General features: G+C 43.1%; 1 protein-coding gene across 1 annotated transcript in view; it reads left to right on the forward strand.

Moving 5' to 3' along the window:
* OSBPL10 (oxysterol binding protein like 10) overlaps positions 1-18,593 on the forward strand; it is a 326,754-nt gene that overhangs the window by 127,936 nt on the left and 180,225 nt on the right. The window contains exon 4 of the mRNA XM_040246324.1: positions 17,245-17,436. Within this exon, the coding sequence (XP_040102258.1) occupies positions 17,245-17,436 (192 nt within the window). The remainder of the gene's footprint in view (positions 1-17,244; positions 17,437-18,593) is intronic.

The following is an 18,593-nucleotide window of genomic DNA, read 5'->3' on the forward strand; positions in this document are numbered from 1 at the left end:
TTATTTGCAGAGCAGATATAGAGACACAGCCATAGAGATCAAACATATGGGTACCAAGGGGTAAAGGGCAGGGGTGGAATGAACTAGGAGATTGGGACTGACATATATACATTGTTGATACTGTGTGTAAAACAGATATTAACTAATGAGAACCTACTGTATACAGGGAACCCTACCCAGTGCTCTATAGTGACCTAAACGGGAAGGAAACCCCCCAGAGGAGGATATATGTTAACATATAACTGGTTCACATTGCTGTAAGCAGAAACTAACACAGCATTGTAAAGCAACTATACTCCAATAAAAATTAATAATAATAAGCCTAGCTTAGTTTTAGCGTAAGCTTGTGAACCTTCCTCTCACGTTGATGGTGCAGACGGTAAAGCGTTTGCCTGTAATGTGGGAGACCCGGGTTCGATCCCTGGAGAAGGAAGATCCCCTGGAGAAGGAAATGGCAGTCACTCCAGTACTCTTGCCTTGAAAATTGCATGGACTGAGGAGCCTGGTAGGCTACAGTCCATGGGGTCACAGAGACACGACTGAGCGACTTCACTTGGTGAACTTAGAGTTTGTTTCTCTTTGGTAAGAAGTGCTTTTCGGAAACTTAGGGAGGAGTGATGATGGCTCAGTGGTAAAGAGTGTTTCCGCAATGTGGGAGACACAGGTTTGATCCCTGGGTTGGGAAGATCCTGGGCTTGGAAAGATCTCCTGGAGAAGGAAATGGCAACCCATTCTAGCATTCTAGCCTTGGAAATCCCATGGGCTGAGGGGCCTGGCAGGCTACCGTCCATGGGGTGGCAAAGAGTCAGACATGACTGAAGCAACTAAACACTTTACTTAGGTGCAGGATATTGACATGTGTCTGTTACATGCATATAATAAGTCCATCGGGAAGGAAAGGGGCAGATATCAGTAGCTTCAGAGTTTCTGATCAGATACAGCATTTTCAGGAAAACTAGCTTCCTGTGGGTTGTGTGCACGCATGTCAAATCCCTTCAGTCATGTCCAGACTCTGTACAGCCCTGTGGCCTATAGCCCACTAGTCTCCTCTGTCCATGGGATTCAGTCTCCAGTATTCTCCAGGCAAGAGTACTGGAGTGGGTTGCCATGCCCTCCTCCAGGGGCTCTTCCCGACCCAGGGGTTGAACCCACATCTCTTATGTCTCCTTCACTGGCAGGGGCCTTCTTTACCACTAGCGCCGCCTGTGGGGTTAGTCAGGTGCTGTTTACCCAACTTCCCTGAGCTACTAGCAAATCTTGCATTTCCATATTAACTTCAATGGTAATACTGAACTTGAAATACATAATCAGTGGGATTTTTTTTCACAAATCCTGTAGAATTCTGCATGCAGCTGAGGCATGTTGACAATGGTGTCATTGAATGTTTTTCTGCAGGAAGCATTTTGAAACCCAAGTAAGAGTGCCCTTTGGAGCTTCATGCTTTTGTCCCTGAGCATTTGGGGAGGAGGTAATGATCTCTAAGTAGATAGGAGTGCGTCTGTCAGAGATTAGTTATTGACTGTAGGAAGAAATCACATTTGCTTCTTGAAACATTCTGTCTGAGAATGACCCTGGACTTTTTAATCCCCGTTGCTGGCTCGACCTGCTGTAAGTGACAGAAGTTGAAACATGAAGTAAGAGCTGCTTTCCCCACATGTTATGGGGTGATCATTTATAGAATCTCTTGGCGTGCAGTCTCCTTTTGTTCTGTGATTCATTTCTGGTATAAAACACCTTCTGGGTTGATGATACTGAGAAGTGAGAAGAAATAGGGAAGGGACTAAATCATGAATATACCTTGGTACCCTGGGTACCCATCTGCAGGGCAGTAGTAATACAATTTTACTATGAAAATGATCCAATGGATGTGATCTGTGCTATATAGACATATGTAAATTCTATGCAAATAACCATTTAATGCCTGAATGTGGCCCTGAGGAAGAGAGCTTAATGGAGCCCAGTGTTCTTTTGGCTCATCACCCTGAATGTCTGAATCAGCCCCAGGCGATACCAGGTACTGTGGCCGGCCTGGCATTGTCTGCAATGTCTAGTTCAGGAGCTCATTCCCCTCTCTAGCCTCAGCTCCTGCCTTGCTCACTTCACCCCAGACATGCTGTCCTCCTTTCTAAAACATGCCGGGTAGACTCCTGTCCCAGGACCTTTCACCTGTTGCATTTCTGCCTGGAACACTGTCCCCCAGTTGTCATCATGACTCACTCCTTTCCTTCACTCAGCTCTTTAAATCAAATGTCACCCTTTCTCTAGGCCTTCCCTGGCCACCTATCTAAAATTAGAAAGCCCTCCTATCTTCGTCTGGGCTTTCCTGATGGCTCAGTGGTAAAGAATCTGCTTTTCAGTGAAGCAGATGCGAGTTTGATCCCTGGGTTGGGAAGATCCCCTGGAGAAGGAAATGGCAACCCACTCCAGTATTCTTGCCTGGGAAATCCCATGGACAGAGGAGCATGGAGGATACAGTCCACAGGGTCACAAAGAGTCAGACATGACTTAGCAACTAAACAACAACTGTGTATTACTTTAATTGTTATTCCTGTTTTAGGTTATCCTGTAATATCTAAAACACTTTCTTTTATGTCCGTCTCTTTGTCTCCCCCAAAAGGCTGCTGCCATAAAGGCAGAGCTGTTCGTCTATTTAGTTTATTGTGTCTTTGTTGCTCAGAGCAGTGCCTGGCACATAGTAAACTGAAAGTGTTAGTCGCTCAGTCGTGTCTGACTCTTTGTGACCCCATGGACTGTAGCCTGCCAGGCCCCTCTGTCCATGGGATTTCCCAGGCAAGAATACTGGGTTGCCATTCCCTTCTCTAGGGGATCTTCCTTACCCAGGGATCAAACCCTGGTCTCTTGCATTGCAGGCAGATTTTTTACTGTCTGAGCCACCAGGGAAGCCTGCCTGGCACATAGTAGGCGCTCAATAAATACCTGTTGAATCTCTCAATAATGTGTGTTGGTTGCTGCTGTACTCAGTTACGTTTTGAACAGTTTAGCTCTTGTGTATAGTTAAGCAGGAGTGGTATCTTTTCCAGATTCTGCTGCCTCTTGGAAAAGGAGAGGAGATATTCAGTGAGTCGTTGATATTTTTAAAATTAGGTTTTTGGGCAGGGAGCAGTGGTGTAATCCGTGGTTAAAATTGGGCTTGAGGGATTCATTGCTCTCATTTACTGCATTCGTAGTTCTTACGAGATGAGGCCTATATCAGATTCCACAGGGTGCACAGTGGCTGGTGAGACACCGTCCTGGGCCTGAGGGAGGTCACGGTCTTGGGAGAACAGCGGGGCCTGGACAGACTGCCTCTGGGTAAAATGCACTAAGTGCTATGAAGAATGTGAGCTGCGTTTTATCCTTGACATCTCTAGACGTACCACATTGCCTCCATTATTATGGGTAATTGATTTAAAATGATTAAATCAGTGTGTTTTGGCCTTAAGGAGCTCATTGTTTAAATATTTGAGTATTTAAGTATTTGAGAATGAGCATACTGTATAGGGCTTTGATATTAAAATGAAATCCCCCCCCCAAATGCTAAATAAGCTATTAGTTATGGTTACAAAGAGGGGTGGTGACTTTTTCAGACCTCAGTTGAAGAGAATGATGAATCACTCTAGCAAGTGCAATGGGCTGCAGAAGCAGCTCATGTGAACTTGAGTCTCAGCTCCATTGTTTCCAGGCTGTGTGACCCGAGGAAAACTGCGCCCCTCTGTGCCTAATTCCTGAAATGGAAACTGTCGTACCTACCTCGTGGTGTTACAAAGATGGACTGTAAACCTTTAACGATTTACATTATTTGAAGATTTATTAAGTCCTTTGTTATAAATCATAAAGTGATATAAGGTGTATATTACTTAAAACAGTTTATGGTATGTAGTGGGTATTTGCATCAGGTGGCCAAAGTATTAGAGCTTCAGCATCAGTGCTTCTAATGAATATTCAGGACTGATTTCCTTTAGGATTTACTGGTTTGATCTCCTTGCAGTCCAAGGGACTCTCAAGAGTCTTCTCCAACACCACAGTTCGAAGGTATCAATTTTTCCACGTTCAGACTTTTTTATTGTCCAGCTCTCACATCCGTACATGACTACTGGAAAAACTGCAGCTTTGACTAGACAGGCCTTTGTCGGCAAAGTAATTTCTCTGCTTTTGAATATGCTGTCTAGGTTGGTCATAACTTTTCCTCCAAGGAGCAAGCGTCTTTTAATGTCATGGCTGCAGTCTCCATCTGCAGTGATTTTGAAGTTCACGAAAATAAAGTCTCTCACTGTTTCCACTGTTTCCCCATCTATTTGCCATGAAGTGATGGGACTGGATGCCATGATCTGCGTTTTTTGAATATTGAGTTTTAAGCCAACTTTTTCACTCTCCTCTTTCACCTTCATCAAGAGGCTCTTTAGTTCCTCTTCGCTTTCTACCATAAGGGTGGTGTCATCTGCGTATCTGGGGTTATTGATATTTCTTCTGGAAATCTTAATGCTACCTTGTGATTCTTCCAGCCTGGCATTTCACATGATGTACTCTTCGTATAAGTTAAAAAAGCAGGGTGACAATATACAACCTTGACATACTCCTTTCCCAAGTTTGAACCAGTCTGTTCCATGTCCAGTTCTAACTGTTGCTTCTTGACCTGCATACAGGTTTCTCAGGAGGCAGGTAAAGTGGTCTGGTATTCCCATCTCTTTAAGCATTTTTCACAGTTTGTTGTGATCTACACAGTTAAAGGGTTTAGCATAGTCAATAAAGCAGAAATAGATGTTTTTCTGGAACTCTCTTGCTTTTTGGATGATTCAACTGATGTTGGCAATTTGATCTCTGGTTCCTCTGCCTTTTCTAAATCTGGAAGTTTTCCGTTGACATACTGTTGAAGCCTAGCTTGAAGGATTTTGAGCATTAACTTGCTAGCATGTGAAGTGAGTGCAGTTGTGTGGTAGTTTGAGCATTCTTTGGCATTGCCCTTCTTTGGGATTAGAATTGAAAACCGATCTTTTCCAGTCTGTGGCTACCGCTGAGTTTTCCAAATTTGCTGGCATATAGAGTATAGCACTTTCATAGCATCATCTTTTAGGATTTAAAATAACTCAGCTGGAATTTCATCACCTCCATTAGCTTTGTTCGAAGTAATGCTTCCTAAGGCCCACTTGACTTCACACTCCAGGATGTCTGGGTCTAGGTGAGGGATCACACCATCATGATTATCTGGGACATGAAGATCTCTTTTTTTTAAAGTTCTTCTGTGTATTCTTGCCACCTCTTCTTAATATCTTCTGCTTCTGTTAGGTCCATACTGTTTCTGGGTGTCATGTAAGTGTTAGCTATTATAAATATACTTGTAAATAAAGTTATAACCATCATTACTGGGTCATGGAAAGCTCATCAGTCCATACAAGTCTTCTCTTAAAAATTTTTTTTAAGGAATCTTATAATTATTTTCTTTTTTCCTCCACTCTCATTCCCCTTATCCCTGTCGGTACCCATTCCTAGGATATACCCAGGTCTTTGTTTGCCTTGTATCTGTGTTTTGAACTTGACGTAAGTGGTATTATCCTTACTGTCGTCGTCTTAAAGTTTTCTAACTCAAAAGTATGTTTCAAATTTTGCTGATGTTGCTCTGTGTACATCAAAGTCATGTCTTCTACCTGTTGCATGTGTATTATTGCGTGAGGTCTGTTATTTATAGATTCTTACTGCTGTACACCGACATTGGCTCAAACTCCCCACCCTCATTACCTGTTAACGCCTTTGTATGTATCACTGTATATATATGATTGGGAGCATGATTGTTGGGTGCCTGCCCAGAACGTTTGAGGATCGTAAGGAACATACATCTCTATTTTCACAGAATTCTGCTGTCTTGCTATCAGAACGGCTGTGCCAGTCTGTCCTCCCACTAGCATTGCAGGGGTCCAGTTTCTTCCTTTCTTTTCCATTATTTGGGAATGTTTGGCTCTTTGGGCAAATCTGGTGGATGTAGAATCTCCTGGTTATTTTAATGTGTATTTCTCTGATTATCTTGATACATTGTTAGCCACTCAGGCGTCTCCTTCTATATAATGTTCTTATCCTCTACATGTATTTTACAGTATTTTCTGACTTCTATTTCGAGGAGCACCTTTTATATTCTAATATTAATCTGTCCTCTCCTAGTCTCTGCACACTTGTGATTTTTCCAGTTTCCTCGTGGAATCAAAGTTTATTCACAGTGTAGTCAAGGCCATCAAATTGTTCTGCTTGTGATTTGAGCTTTTGGTCTTGATTCAGAAGTGCTTATCTACAAATTACAGAGTGGAGCTCCTAGCTTGTCTTTTGTTAGCTTGTGTTTCTGCTTTTTTACATTTCGATTTTTGCCTCTGTATATACCCTGTGAGGCAGAAAAGCAGCCATATTTTTGCTTTCCCCAGTAACATTTGTTCTGTCCTACTGATTTATGGTTTGGGATTCCCTGGTGGCCCGGTGGTAAAGAACCCGTCTACCAATGCAAGAGACCCAGGTTCGATCCCTGGGTCAGAAAAATCCCCTGGAGAAGGAAATGGCAACCGACTCCAGTATTCTTGCCTGGAGAATCCCATGGACAGAGGAGCCTGGCGGGCTTCAGTCCATGGGGTCACAAAAGAGTTGGACTCAACTTAGCAACTAAACCATCGCCATCACTGGTTTATGGTGCTGTATCTGTAATATACCAGATTCTCATGTATACATAAACATATCTCACACCCTCTTTTCTGCAGTTGCTAGTTCCTGCATGAATACCACATATAATCACTGTGGTTTTGCTATTTTTAGTATTTGCATCTGTTGGGAGGGTGATCCCCTCTTCTTTTTCTGAGAAAAATTTACTTGACCCTTCACAAACCTTTATTCTTCTACTCATGTATTATACTAAATTTGTTGAGTTGCTCAAGAAATCCCACTGGAATTTTTATTAGAAAAATGATATAATTATTTGGGAGATTTGACATCTATAAAAGTCAACTAGAAACACCTTAAAGGTGTTGCTCCATTCATTCACCTGGCCTGCGTGTCTTCATTTTCTTAATCCTTGATGGATTTTTTTTTCACAGAATTAAAAGAACTTCTGAATGAAAGTTTCATATTCCTTATTGGATTAATACCTGTACATCAGAGTTTTTATTGTTATTATGAATATCTTATTTTCTACTGTATTTTCTGGTTAGTTATTATCAATACAGAGGAATGCCGTTGACTTATTCTAAGTTTATCATCTATCTGGCAACTTTGGACTCACTAATTTTCTTTTTGTTTTCTGTAAAATGGTCACATGTACAATCAGTGGCTGTTTTTGTTCCTTCTTACTCTTCTACCTCTTTTCTTTTTTGTTCCTATTTTGGTGGCTCATGCCTCTAGTACTGTTAAACAGTGATGATATTGGAATCGTTATCTTGTTTGTAAGACTAAAAGCAATGAAACTAAAATTTTTATATTAAGTGTGGTGTTTACTCTGGGTTTTATGTGGTGGCTCTAACATAATTAAGTTAAAGAAACTTCTGGTTCTTGTTTTCAGAGTTCTTTTTCTGTTGAAAGTCTTTGTTAAAGACTTAATGAAGCCTTAAAGCCTTAGAAAGTCTTTATTTCATGTTATTTACAAACATATATTAAATAAGATGATTTTCTTGGAGAATCTGCAGTTCTAAGAGAATATAGTACACCATTATTTTGATTTCAAAGGAATGTTGCGTATGTATTTTTATAACAGGTGAATGTGCAAGAGGAAAGGTGAAAATGGATAATGGATATCAGCTTTCATCCTTTCTATCAAATATTTTAATGTCAACCTTGTGTCAGACACTGTTTTTTTTTAATTTAAATTTTTACTGAAGCACAGTTGATTGGTTTCGTGGGGTCGCAAGGAGTCGGACACGACTGAGCGACCGAGCTGAACTGATTAGTTGCTGTTGCACGGTGAAATGTCAGTTGTAGATGCAGCCACTCTTTTTTAGATTCTTTCCCCATATAGGCAGTTTTGTAGAGTACTGAGGTGAGTTCCCTGTGCTATACAGTAGGTCCTTATTGTTGTTGTCCAGTTGCTCAGTCACGTCCAGCTCTTTGCCACCTCATGAATTGCAGCATGCCAGGCTTCCCTGTCCTTTGCTGTTGAGTCGTGATGCCATCCAAGCATCTCATCCTCTGCTGCCCTCTTCTACTCTTGCCTTCAACCTTTCCCAGCATCAGGGTCTTTTCCAATGAGATGGTTCTTCGCATCAAGTGGCCAAAGTATTGGAGCTTCAGCATCAGTCCTTCCAATGAATATTCAGGTCCTTATTAATTATATCTGTTTCATATGTAGTCATGTGTATATGTCAATCCCAGTCTCTCGATTTGTCCCACCCCTCTGCCAGACTCTGTTTTAATGATTAAGTCCTCATTTAATTGAGAAGGACCAGCTGGATGGGCTGAGTGTTGGGCTCTTTTGGTTAAATCTTGAACGAGACTGGTAGTTTGGGTCCTCCTCTGGTATGTTTCATTCTGCCTTGTTGAGGCTGTAGTTTTTAGGTCTATAAAGTGGGAGGAGTAGACTTGAAGTTTCTTCTAGCTCTGAAATTCTGTGATTTCACAGGAGGAGGAATGGAGAGAATGGGACTTGGACAGTAAGAGGGAATCCTCATGCTCTTAGAACAAAGCATGGAACAGGAGTTTTGGGATCTGGAATCGCAAGGTCCCAAGCACGGGATATGGATGAAAGAAGCAAGAGCTGAGAGGGTAGATGTATGGACGGTTTTAAAGTTGCGCATAGGGACTTCCCTGGTGGTCCACTGGTTAAGCGGAGACGGCAATGGCACCCCACTCCAGTACTCTTGCCTGGAAAATCCCATGGACAGAGGAACCTGGTGGGCTACAGTCCATGGGGTCGCAAAGAGTCAGACACTACTGAGTGACTTCACTTTCCCTTTTCACTTTCATGCATTGGAGAAGGAAATGGCACCCCACTCCAGTGTTCTTGCCTGGAGAATCCCAGGGACGGGAGAGCCTGGTGGGCTGCCATCTATGGGGTTGCACAGAGTCGGACACGACTGAAGCAATTTAGCAGCAGCAGCCACTGGTTAAGAATTTGCCTTCCAACACAGGGGATGTGAGTTCTATCCCTGGTGTTGAAACTAAGCTTCCACATGTTGTGGGGCAACTAAGCCTGTGCTGCAATTAAAACCCAGTGCAGCCAAAGAAATAAATATTAAAAAAGATAAGGTTGCATATAATCATTTTCTAGGTGGATCTGGAAAATGGCAGAAGGTGAGGAAGTGGGGAAAAAAAGGATTTTGTGTGATAAGGGTGCCAAGTGCATGAGACCAGTGCTTTCAGCCCATTTGGGACCCTCAACTTGATCTAGACGGAGGTTTGGGCCAAGAGTATGGGTTAGGGATTCTGGAACAGTTGTGCTAGCTGTAAGAGAAGAGTCAGCAGAATTTATTTGGGGGCTGAAAATGTTGAGAGAGCAAGCAAGCTGGAAATGTCAAGTTTTCTTTCCTTTTATCTGCAAGAACTAGAAATACTGTACTTGCGTGTCCTGATTTTTCAGAGATCTAGCATTTGCATGTATAATCAGGGTGATATGTTTAGAAACAGGAGAGCGCTCGCCTCTCAGGGGAAAACCATGACTTTTCCTTGCACACATGTTTGCCTGCATTTTTATGTGTGTATTTTAAATCTTAGTGGAACGTCTTTAAGATGTGTGAAGGATTCACAGAGGACAATGGAAGAAATTTCCAAAGCTTGGTAACTTAAAGTTGAAACTCCTGTTTCTGTAAGAGGGCAGGAGTTTGGAAAAGTAAAGAGAGCTGAGTATAATTTTGAATAGTTAATCTTGGGAATGAACTTGGAAAATGGCCCAGTTTAAAACATTTTATTTCTACTCTAGGTTTTAAGCTGAAGTGACAGAATATTAAAAAAGCAAAAATAAAAAGGGCAAATGAAACCATCTCTAAGAAGCTATTAAGCAAAATATTTAGTAGAATAGATTCATTTAAAAAATATTCCACATTTATTCAGATGCTGACTGCCAGGAAATCAAAATTCTGAATAATTTTAAGGCCCTGAATGTAATATTTTAAAAACTTTAGGCTTTTTCTCTTTTGGTGGACTTTTTGAGGTATGTGTACTTTTAGAAGAAAGGAAATAAGCCATAGTTTTAATGCTTAGTTTTCACATATTTGGGCTTCCCTAGTGGCTCAGACAGTGAAGAATCTGCCTGCAATGCAGGAGACCCAGGTTCGATCCCTGGATCAGGAAGATCCCCTGGAGAAGGAACTGGCAACCCACTCTAGTATTCTTGCCTGGAGAATTCCATGGACAGAGGAGCCAGTCCATGGGGTCACAAAGTCAGACATGACTGAGCAACTAACACATGTATTTAGAAATGACATATTATTATTATTTTTTTAAGAGAAAGAGGGAAAGAATGTGATGAAATAATTTGAGTTTGTTGAATTTATTTTTCAAAATTGTAACCAGGCCAGTTTGATTTCTCTGCCTTCCTGGGGCTGTTTGACTGAAATCTACTGTCTCTTTTTTCCCTTTGCTGGGGAAGAATTCAAGGACGTGAGGAAGATGTACACCAAAATTAAATGGCATTTGAAGGCTGTTATAATTTTCTCTCTGAAGTTTTTCCCATCAGAAAAATTTTCTACAGAAGCAGTTGCCACGGATGTATATTTAAGATAACCACCTCCCTTACTCCTTTTTAGCTTTTTAATTTCATCTCTGGCAAACCTAGTTATAAATTTTTGATACACGTTTGACGGCATTTTTAGGACCAGCTGATGATCTTTTCAATTTGGGGCTTTGTTTATTCCAAAATCCTAATGGGAAATAGCCCATTACTTATTTATACTAATTCTCTGCTTTCAGTACCCATGCCGCACTGGAGCAGTCTACAGGCACTTTGTGTTCAACAACAGATGGATTTTCACAAACGTGCAATCATAGTAGATGTGCTTTGTACTTTTTTCTCTGAAGCAAACTGTTTTTCAGTAATTAGGATGATTATTCTTAATTTACCCCCTTTTTTTTTTAAGTTAAAGTTAAGGTAAGGCTATGTCTGCTCAAAGTACTCCGATAAAAACAACCTTTAAATCCTTAATTTGACTCTGGGACCACTTAATCTTTCATTTTCACAATGCCTCATTTTTATTATTTTATGAATGGTAATGGTGACATTTATTCCATGCTTTCTACGTGACGTGCTTCACCTATTTCTTTCCATGTTATTCTCTAACAGCGCTATGAGGTAGGTAATATAATTTTAGAAAGTAAAATGCTACGTGAGTTTACTGTGCCTCCCAACTCATGAGTGGCAGAGCACAGATTTGAACCCAGGCCACTGACTTGAGAAAATGCGGTCTTAACCGCCCCCCACCTCGCCCGCTGTGCTGTGGGACTCAGTTTCCCTGCTGCTCTTGTGGGTGGTGCAGCAATGGCAGCAAGCCTCAGGCGGTCCCCGATTCTCTTACGAGCTCCCCAGCCTGTCTTGTTGCTGGTTTCCCTGGCTGGAAGCACTCTTTCTAGTGCTGCTGCTCCGTTTCCAATCACATCTCTCCTTCATGCCCGTGTGGGCCAGTAAATACAAAGAGAATGTCTGTGCGTCCCTTCCTCCAATGCTTGGGAGCCCAGGGATCCAAGAAAGAAAGCTGGGAAAACCAAGAGGTTGGTAGATGTCACAAAACCCGAGTGCGTGTGCAGTCTTGGACACGGTCTGAACATCTCTGTGTTCATGGTCTGAACACATGTTCTCTGCTACCTGTTCCCCTCTTTGGCCTCATCCCCATTTGTCAGGCAGGCACCCCGCTGACCTGGTGCAACTGACTAAGAGAGCGGACACATGGGGTGACTCTTCCTAGGTTAGGGTGAATCATATTCCCAGGTAGAAGTGGTGACTCTTGCCTTGGAATTTTCTGCAGATGGCTATACTCAGCATTTCCTCATCAGCCCCCCTGAAGTCAGTATGCGGAGCAAAACCCTGACATGCTGTACCTCAGGCTTTGAAAATATTTTATTTTAAATTAGTAGCAGGGAGGGGTGGGTATGACACCTAAATGTAATTCTTTTTTAAAGAAATTTGGCCATGCCACGCAGTTTACAGGATCTTAGTTCTCCAGCTAGGGATCCAGCCCACATCCTCCGCAGTGAAAGCATGGAGTCCTAACCACTGGGTGGCCAGGGAATTCCCTAAGTAATTTTCAAACACAACCTGATTTTCAAGAGGCCACTTAAAAAAAAATCCTTTTAATTTTATTAGAGTTTTGCCAAGTCATAATGTTGTGTGATAGTTTCAGGTGGACAAAAAGGGGCTCAAACCGTATAAATACACGTATCTATTCTCCCCCAAACTCGCCTCCCAGCCAGGCTGCCACATGACATTAAGCTGAGTTCCAGTGGGCTGGCCTTTCATAAAGGGCCCGCTTGTTTGTAGGGTGGCAGTTGTTGCCTCTTTTTCTGCCTTCTCCTCCCAGTTCTGGATGCCCTATGGGATTTACCAGGAGACTTCTTTTTTTGGCTCCTGTTTGCCCTCAGGAGGAGGCATGGGTATGAATTAAACCGTGATAAACGCACAGCGAATGGGAAATTAAAGGTTTTTTTTGACTCAGATTTACTGCTTGTGAATTCAGATGACAGCCATTAGATAATAAACATAGGATTAGCCATCCATTAGATAATAAACATAGGGTTAGCCATCCACAGCAGAATTCTTTGGCTCCCGGGTGACTTTCCTGATTTATTGCTGTCTACGGGACAGTCCTCCAGGCAGAGAGAGGCCTTCCTTTCTGATTTCTGATGGATTTTCATTCTACTCAGAATCTAGAAGTATGGTTCTCCTTACAGTCTTGCTGACCATATAGGTTCTCCAGTAAGTAAGTAATTACATCTTGGACTTCATCGCGACTTTGATCCTAAAGAAAATAAGGAGCAGGTCAATGACTGCTTACAATTTTGTGCTAAGCGACTTCTTAACATTTTAAAAATTGATAATGCCACCATCGATCAAGTCTTAAGGGCTGTAAGGAAAGAAACGAACTGGCCACACAGCTCCTGCACGGCAACCCCTGTGCTAAGCGCTTTTTATGCCTGAGCTAATTTAACCTTCATGATGGCTCTTAAGGGTCAATATTATGATTCCTTTTTTAAAGATTAGGAAATTGTTGCTTAATAAGAAAGCTTGAATAACTCACCTGAGGTCACACAGCTCGAAGCTGGTAGTGCTGGGATTGGAAGTAGTGGTGAAACCTGGCTGTCTGGCTTCAAAGCCCAGTAAAACAATCTGCCTTTTCTTGGGTTGGAATAAGGCTCCCAAACAATTGAAATGTATTTCAGTGGATTAGGCAAATTTGCTGTCATTGAAGGACTGAAGAGGGCGTTCCCTGGAGGTCCAGTGGTTAGAACTCTGTGCTTCCATTGGAGGGGTACAGGGAACTAAAATCCCACATACTGTGCAGGACCACACAGTTTGTGGGATCACACACACACACACAAACATATATTACATACAAACAAAAAAGTGTTAAAGACATAGCTTCTTTCTTCTTCTTCACTCCAAGGGAAAAGTTTGAAGTTGAAAGTAGATGACTATTGAATTTCAGTTTAATCAAAGTATATTTAATTCTCAGATGACAGATTTCTCCAGTTACCTATTTATAAGGTAACTTGAAAGCAATACACTGCTTCCCAAGTTTATCTGTCTTATTAATTCTATCCACGTTCAAATCCAGAGAACTGCATGAGCTACCATGGAACTGCATGCTAACACAGAATTCTGATTTCTACCCTGGCTCCTGTGCAGCTCCCCATCCTCTTGGAGATGTGTAAAATTATGAAGCGTCAACTTTTGGGGAGGGGTAGGTATAGCTGCCTTACAATGTCAGTTTCTGGTGGACAGTGAAGTGAATCAGCTGTATGTGTACATATATCCCCTCCTCCTTGAGCATCCCTGCCACCCCACGCCCCTCCAGGTCATCATAGAGCGCTGAGCTGACCTCCCTGTGCTACACAGCAGCCTCCCACTAGCTGCCTGTTTCACACATGGTGTGTGTGTATGTCAATCCCAGTTCATCCCACAGTCTACCAGTCTGTTCTCTACACCTGCGTTTCTATTCCTGCCCTGCAAATAGGTTCATTTGTACCATTTTTCTAGATACATGTATGTGTTAATATGCAAAATGTTTGTTTTTCTGTTTCTCACTTCCTTCATATTCTGTATGACAAACTCTAGGTCTGTCCACGTCTCTGCAAATGACTCAAGTCTGTTCCTTTTTATGGCTGCGTACTACTCCAGTGTGTCTGTACGTACCACATCTTTATCCAGTCATCTCTTGGTGGACGTCTAGGTTGCCGTCATATTCTGCTGCTGCTAAGTTGCTTCAGTCATGTTCTCGCTGCTGTAAATAGTGCTGCAGTGACCGTTGGAGTACATGTGTCTTTTTTTTAGACCTGGGACTGTTACCCAAAGCTGCAGACTTTGAACTTCCTGTCTGGATTGCTTTGTACACCACACGTATCTCTCTGTCTCTCCCAATTCTACTCAGGCTTCAAGTGCTTTGCCCTCAGAACAGCCTCCTGTGATGAAGTCAGTTCGCCTTGATCATGCTTTTCCGCACTTTGGCATTTTCTGGTTGTATTGCCAAATCAGCATCTTGTCATGCACTTCCTTTCTGGGTGTATGTGTCTGTCTGTCTTGCTGTCTCTGGGTCTTTGCTCCTCTGTCCCCCCGTAACAGTATAAGCATCTGTGGTGAAAAACAGCCTCGTACATCTTATGTTTCTCCTCCACATCACATTTCAGATATTTTCCTTGGCGCACAGTAGGTATTCAGTAAATATTTGATAATTGAAGTAGAAAAAATGGCACAAATCTGCCAGTTTTTCTCAAGCTGCCTTTTTTCCTCGAGCTGAAATTACAGAAACATCTAGAATACAGATTTTTTAATGTAGAATTTAGAAAATCCATTCACCATAATCCAGTCACATGGCTCAAAATAAAAAAGAATCTCTCTCCCTCTCTGTTATTCACGTTTCCTCCGTGGAATAAGCAGCCACTTGGAGTTCAGCGTGTATCCTTCTTGATGATTTTTGTATTTTAAACAATGATAAAAATACTCATTTTCCACATTTTAACACAGAACTTCGCATACTATAGCACAGTTGGGCACCTTGCCTTTTTTAACTTAACTACATAGCTTAGAGGGTTCTTTTCCCAAACCAGTTCACGGAGGCCTTTCTTCTAATCCTCTTAGCGTCCTGGTAATGTTCCGTCATGGGGACGTGCTGGGTCTTGTTAAGCTATCGCATAGGGGGGGACGTTTAGGTGGTTTCCGATCCTTTGCATTGAACATGCGACTTTGGGGCCATCCTGCCTGGGTCCAGGTGTGTGGAGGAGACGTTCCCCGACAGGACGTTGCTGGGTCACGGGGAAGTGCGCTTGTAACTGGGACAGGGCCTGTCGGGTTGCCCTCCTCCGGGGGTCTGTCGGCAGACTGCGTACTGATACTTCGGGGTTTTTACAGTCCGATGGTGAAAGATGGTATATCTAAATGTGGTTTGAATTTACATTTACTATATGAGTACAGTTGAACACATTTTCATATGGCTTAAGGGCTGTTCATGTTTTTTTTTGGTGAACTATCTATTCGTATCTTGCCCTATTAGAATGCTGTGCTCAGTCTCATCAATTCCTAGAAACTCTACTCCTACTTACAAATTAGAATGATGAACCTTTTGTCTGTGAAGCTAGTTGAAAATATTTTTTCTGGTTTATCGGCTGACTTTGTTGGTAGCAGGAGTGGGTTTTTGAAATTTGTTTCCTGTGCAGAGGGCTTCCCTGGTAGCTCAGCTGGTAAAGAATCCACCTGCAATGTGGGAGACCCCGGTTCGATTCCTGGGTTGGGAAGATCTGCTGGAGAAGGGATAGGCTATGTACTCCAGTATTCTTGAACTTGCCTGGTGGCTCAGCTGGTAAAGAATCTGCCTGCAATGTGGGAGACCCAGGTTCAATCCCTGGGTTGGGAAGATCCCCTGGAGAAGGGAAGGGCTACCCACTCTAGTACTCTGGCCTGGAGAATTCCTTGGTCTGTATAGTTCATGGGGTTCACAAAGATCAGACACAATTGAGTGACTTTCACTTTTCCCCGTGTATAAGTGTTCAATTTTTAGGTCATTAAATTTATTGAGTTTTTCTGTTATGACCTTTGGATTTGTTTTCTTCTAGTGTTTTTTCTTCCTTTTTTCTTAGTCTTTGATCTGTTTGGGGTCTGTGATCTGAGAGAGAAATCTGTTTTTCAGTTGGCTGCCCAGTTATCCAGAGAAGGCAATGGCACCCCACTCCAGTACTCTTGCCTGGAAAATCCCATGGGTGCAAGAGCCTGGTGGGCTGCAGTCCATGGGGTCGCTAAGTGGACATGACTGAGAGACTTCCCTTTCACTTTTCACTTTCATGCACTGGAGAAGGAAATGGCAACCCACTCCAGTGTTCTTGCCTGGAGAATCCCAGGGACGGGGGAGCCTGGTGGGCTGCCGTCTATGGGGTCACACCACGACTGAAGTGACTTAGCAGCAGCAGCCCAGTTATCCCAACATATTATTGAAAAATGTATTGCCACGAAGTTGAGAGGCTGTCCTTATACCCAGTTACTATTTGTATATGTCACAGTAGGATGAAATACCAGCAGTGCACGGACAAACAGGGATTAATTGGTGGATAACTTAATTCATTCTTAGTACTCATGCAGCAAACGTGTATTAAGTGCTTAATAAACTAAACAGTCATGATGTGTCAGCTCTTGGGGGATAAAGATGAGTTTGAAAGAATCTCATATGGTTTAGCTGGATAATCAACATAGCCTCAGCGTAATGGAACAGGAGGGTAGAGAGGCTGAGACAGACAGGGAATGCTTCACACAACACTGAGCGCTCAGCTGGCTTTACCACAGGAGGGGAGGGTTTTAGGAAGAGGAACACTTCCTAAAGACCCCTGAGAGCCTGTGGCATGTGAAGGCCTTGGAGTAGCTCTCCATAGCCATAGTTTGGGGCAGGAGACCCTGCCGGAAGTGAGACCAGAAGTGTAGTTAATGGGGATGGTCTCTCCGGCCTGAGTGAGTGTAAGATGAAAGCATGCACTCCCCAGGCCCTCATCTCCCTTAAAGATGAAGGGGAAATCCCGAGAGGTCCAGCATAAATGGAAGGCAATGCCAGGCTGTGTTCTGCAGGCCGGTTGTTGAGTTTTGACATCTGTTGCTTTTTCTAGACGACTCCAAGCTCCCGAAGCCGAAGTCTCACTTTGCTCCCCCATGGAACATCCAATTCTGCATCTCCCTGTAGCCAGAGACACCTCAGCACGGGGGCCCCTGGCGTCGTCACGATCACGCATCACAAGTCGCCTGCTGCCGCCCGAAGAGCCAAGAGTCAGTATTCTGGCCAGCTTCACGAAGTCAGAGAGGTAGGCCTCGTTCTCCCCTTAGGTGGAGTTGTCTGTGGAAGGTGAGGGCTGCGATGTCGCTCCCCAGCCCCTTTTCTTTAGTACCGTCTTGATGGCTGGGGAGAGAGGACCAGAAGCAAACCTCCCAGACACAGCCATCATGATTCCTCCTGGTTTTAAAAAAATAATAATTATTTCTGTTTCATGGGTTAAGTGAGTTGTCAGGAGACCTCTGCTACCCAAGCTCAGAAAGCAGGGGACACAAGCCCATAGAAAACTTGAGGGAGGTGGAAGGGCTGTCCAGGGAAGTCTCCAGGCTCATAGCAAAGAGAAAGAACATAAAGTGGATCATCAGAAAATAATTGAGGGCGGTTTGAAATTCAGAGAGCACTGGATCCAAAGCTCATTTCCCCTTTTCTCCTTCACTTTATGAGGTGCTTATCCTCTCGCACACTCGGAGGGAGTGTGAGCCAGTGGAAAGAATTCTGTCCTTGGAGGCAGAAGACTTTGTTGCCTTAAAGCTTGGAACCCACATTTCTGCATCTGCGAAATGGAAATGGCACAGGCCTTCCCAGCCTCTCAAGGGATCACATGTGATAATGTGCATGAAAGCCCTTCTGCTGAGAGTCTCTTAGGGGTTATGTTTTGCTTTTACTTTTGATTGGCTGGGAAGTCATCAGTTTGGGGCTCCCAGGATCTTTAGTGTTCATATCATCCTCTGTAACTATTACAGAGAACCGACTGTATAAAATAAATGATCATGGTCTTGGTTTTCTTTTTCTTTTTAAATTTTTCATTTATTTATTTGGCTGCTCCGGATCCCAGTTGTGGTGTGTGGGATCTTCTTTAGTCTCCGCTTGCAGTGTCTAGTTCTCTGACTAGGGATTGAACCATGGGCCCCTGCGTTGGGGAGCACAGAGTCTTAGCTACTGGACCAGCAGGGAAGCCCTGTGGTCTCGCCTGTCTAACTTGTGTTGAGTACTGAGGCTTTTTGCCCTGCAGCTATCTCATGTGGAGACCAGCTGGTCCTTTTTGAGAAGCAGCCGAGTCCTCACTGTGTCAAGCAGGAGAATGGGGCTCTCAGAATAGGTCTGGCTGCTGTCTGAATTAGCATGCGTCTCGCTTTATTTTTTAAGAGTCATAAGCCAAGGAGTGCTATGTCAGCTGGCTATCTTGTT

The sequence above is a fragment of the Oryx dammah genome, unplaced genomic scaffold (genome assembly GCF_014754425.2).
Source record: "Oryx dammah isolate SB20612 unplaced genomic scaffold, SCBI_Odam_1.1 HiC_scaffold_9, whole genome shotgun sequence".
In the NCBI taxonomy this organism is placed as follows: Eukaryota; Metazoa; Chordata; class Mammalia; order Artiodactyla; family Bovidae; genus Oryx; species Oryx dammah.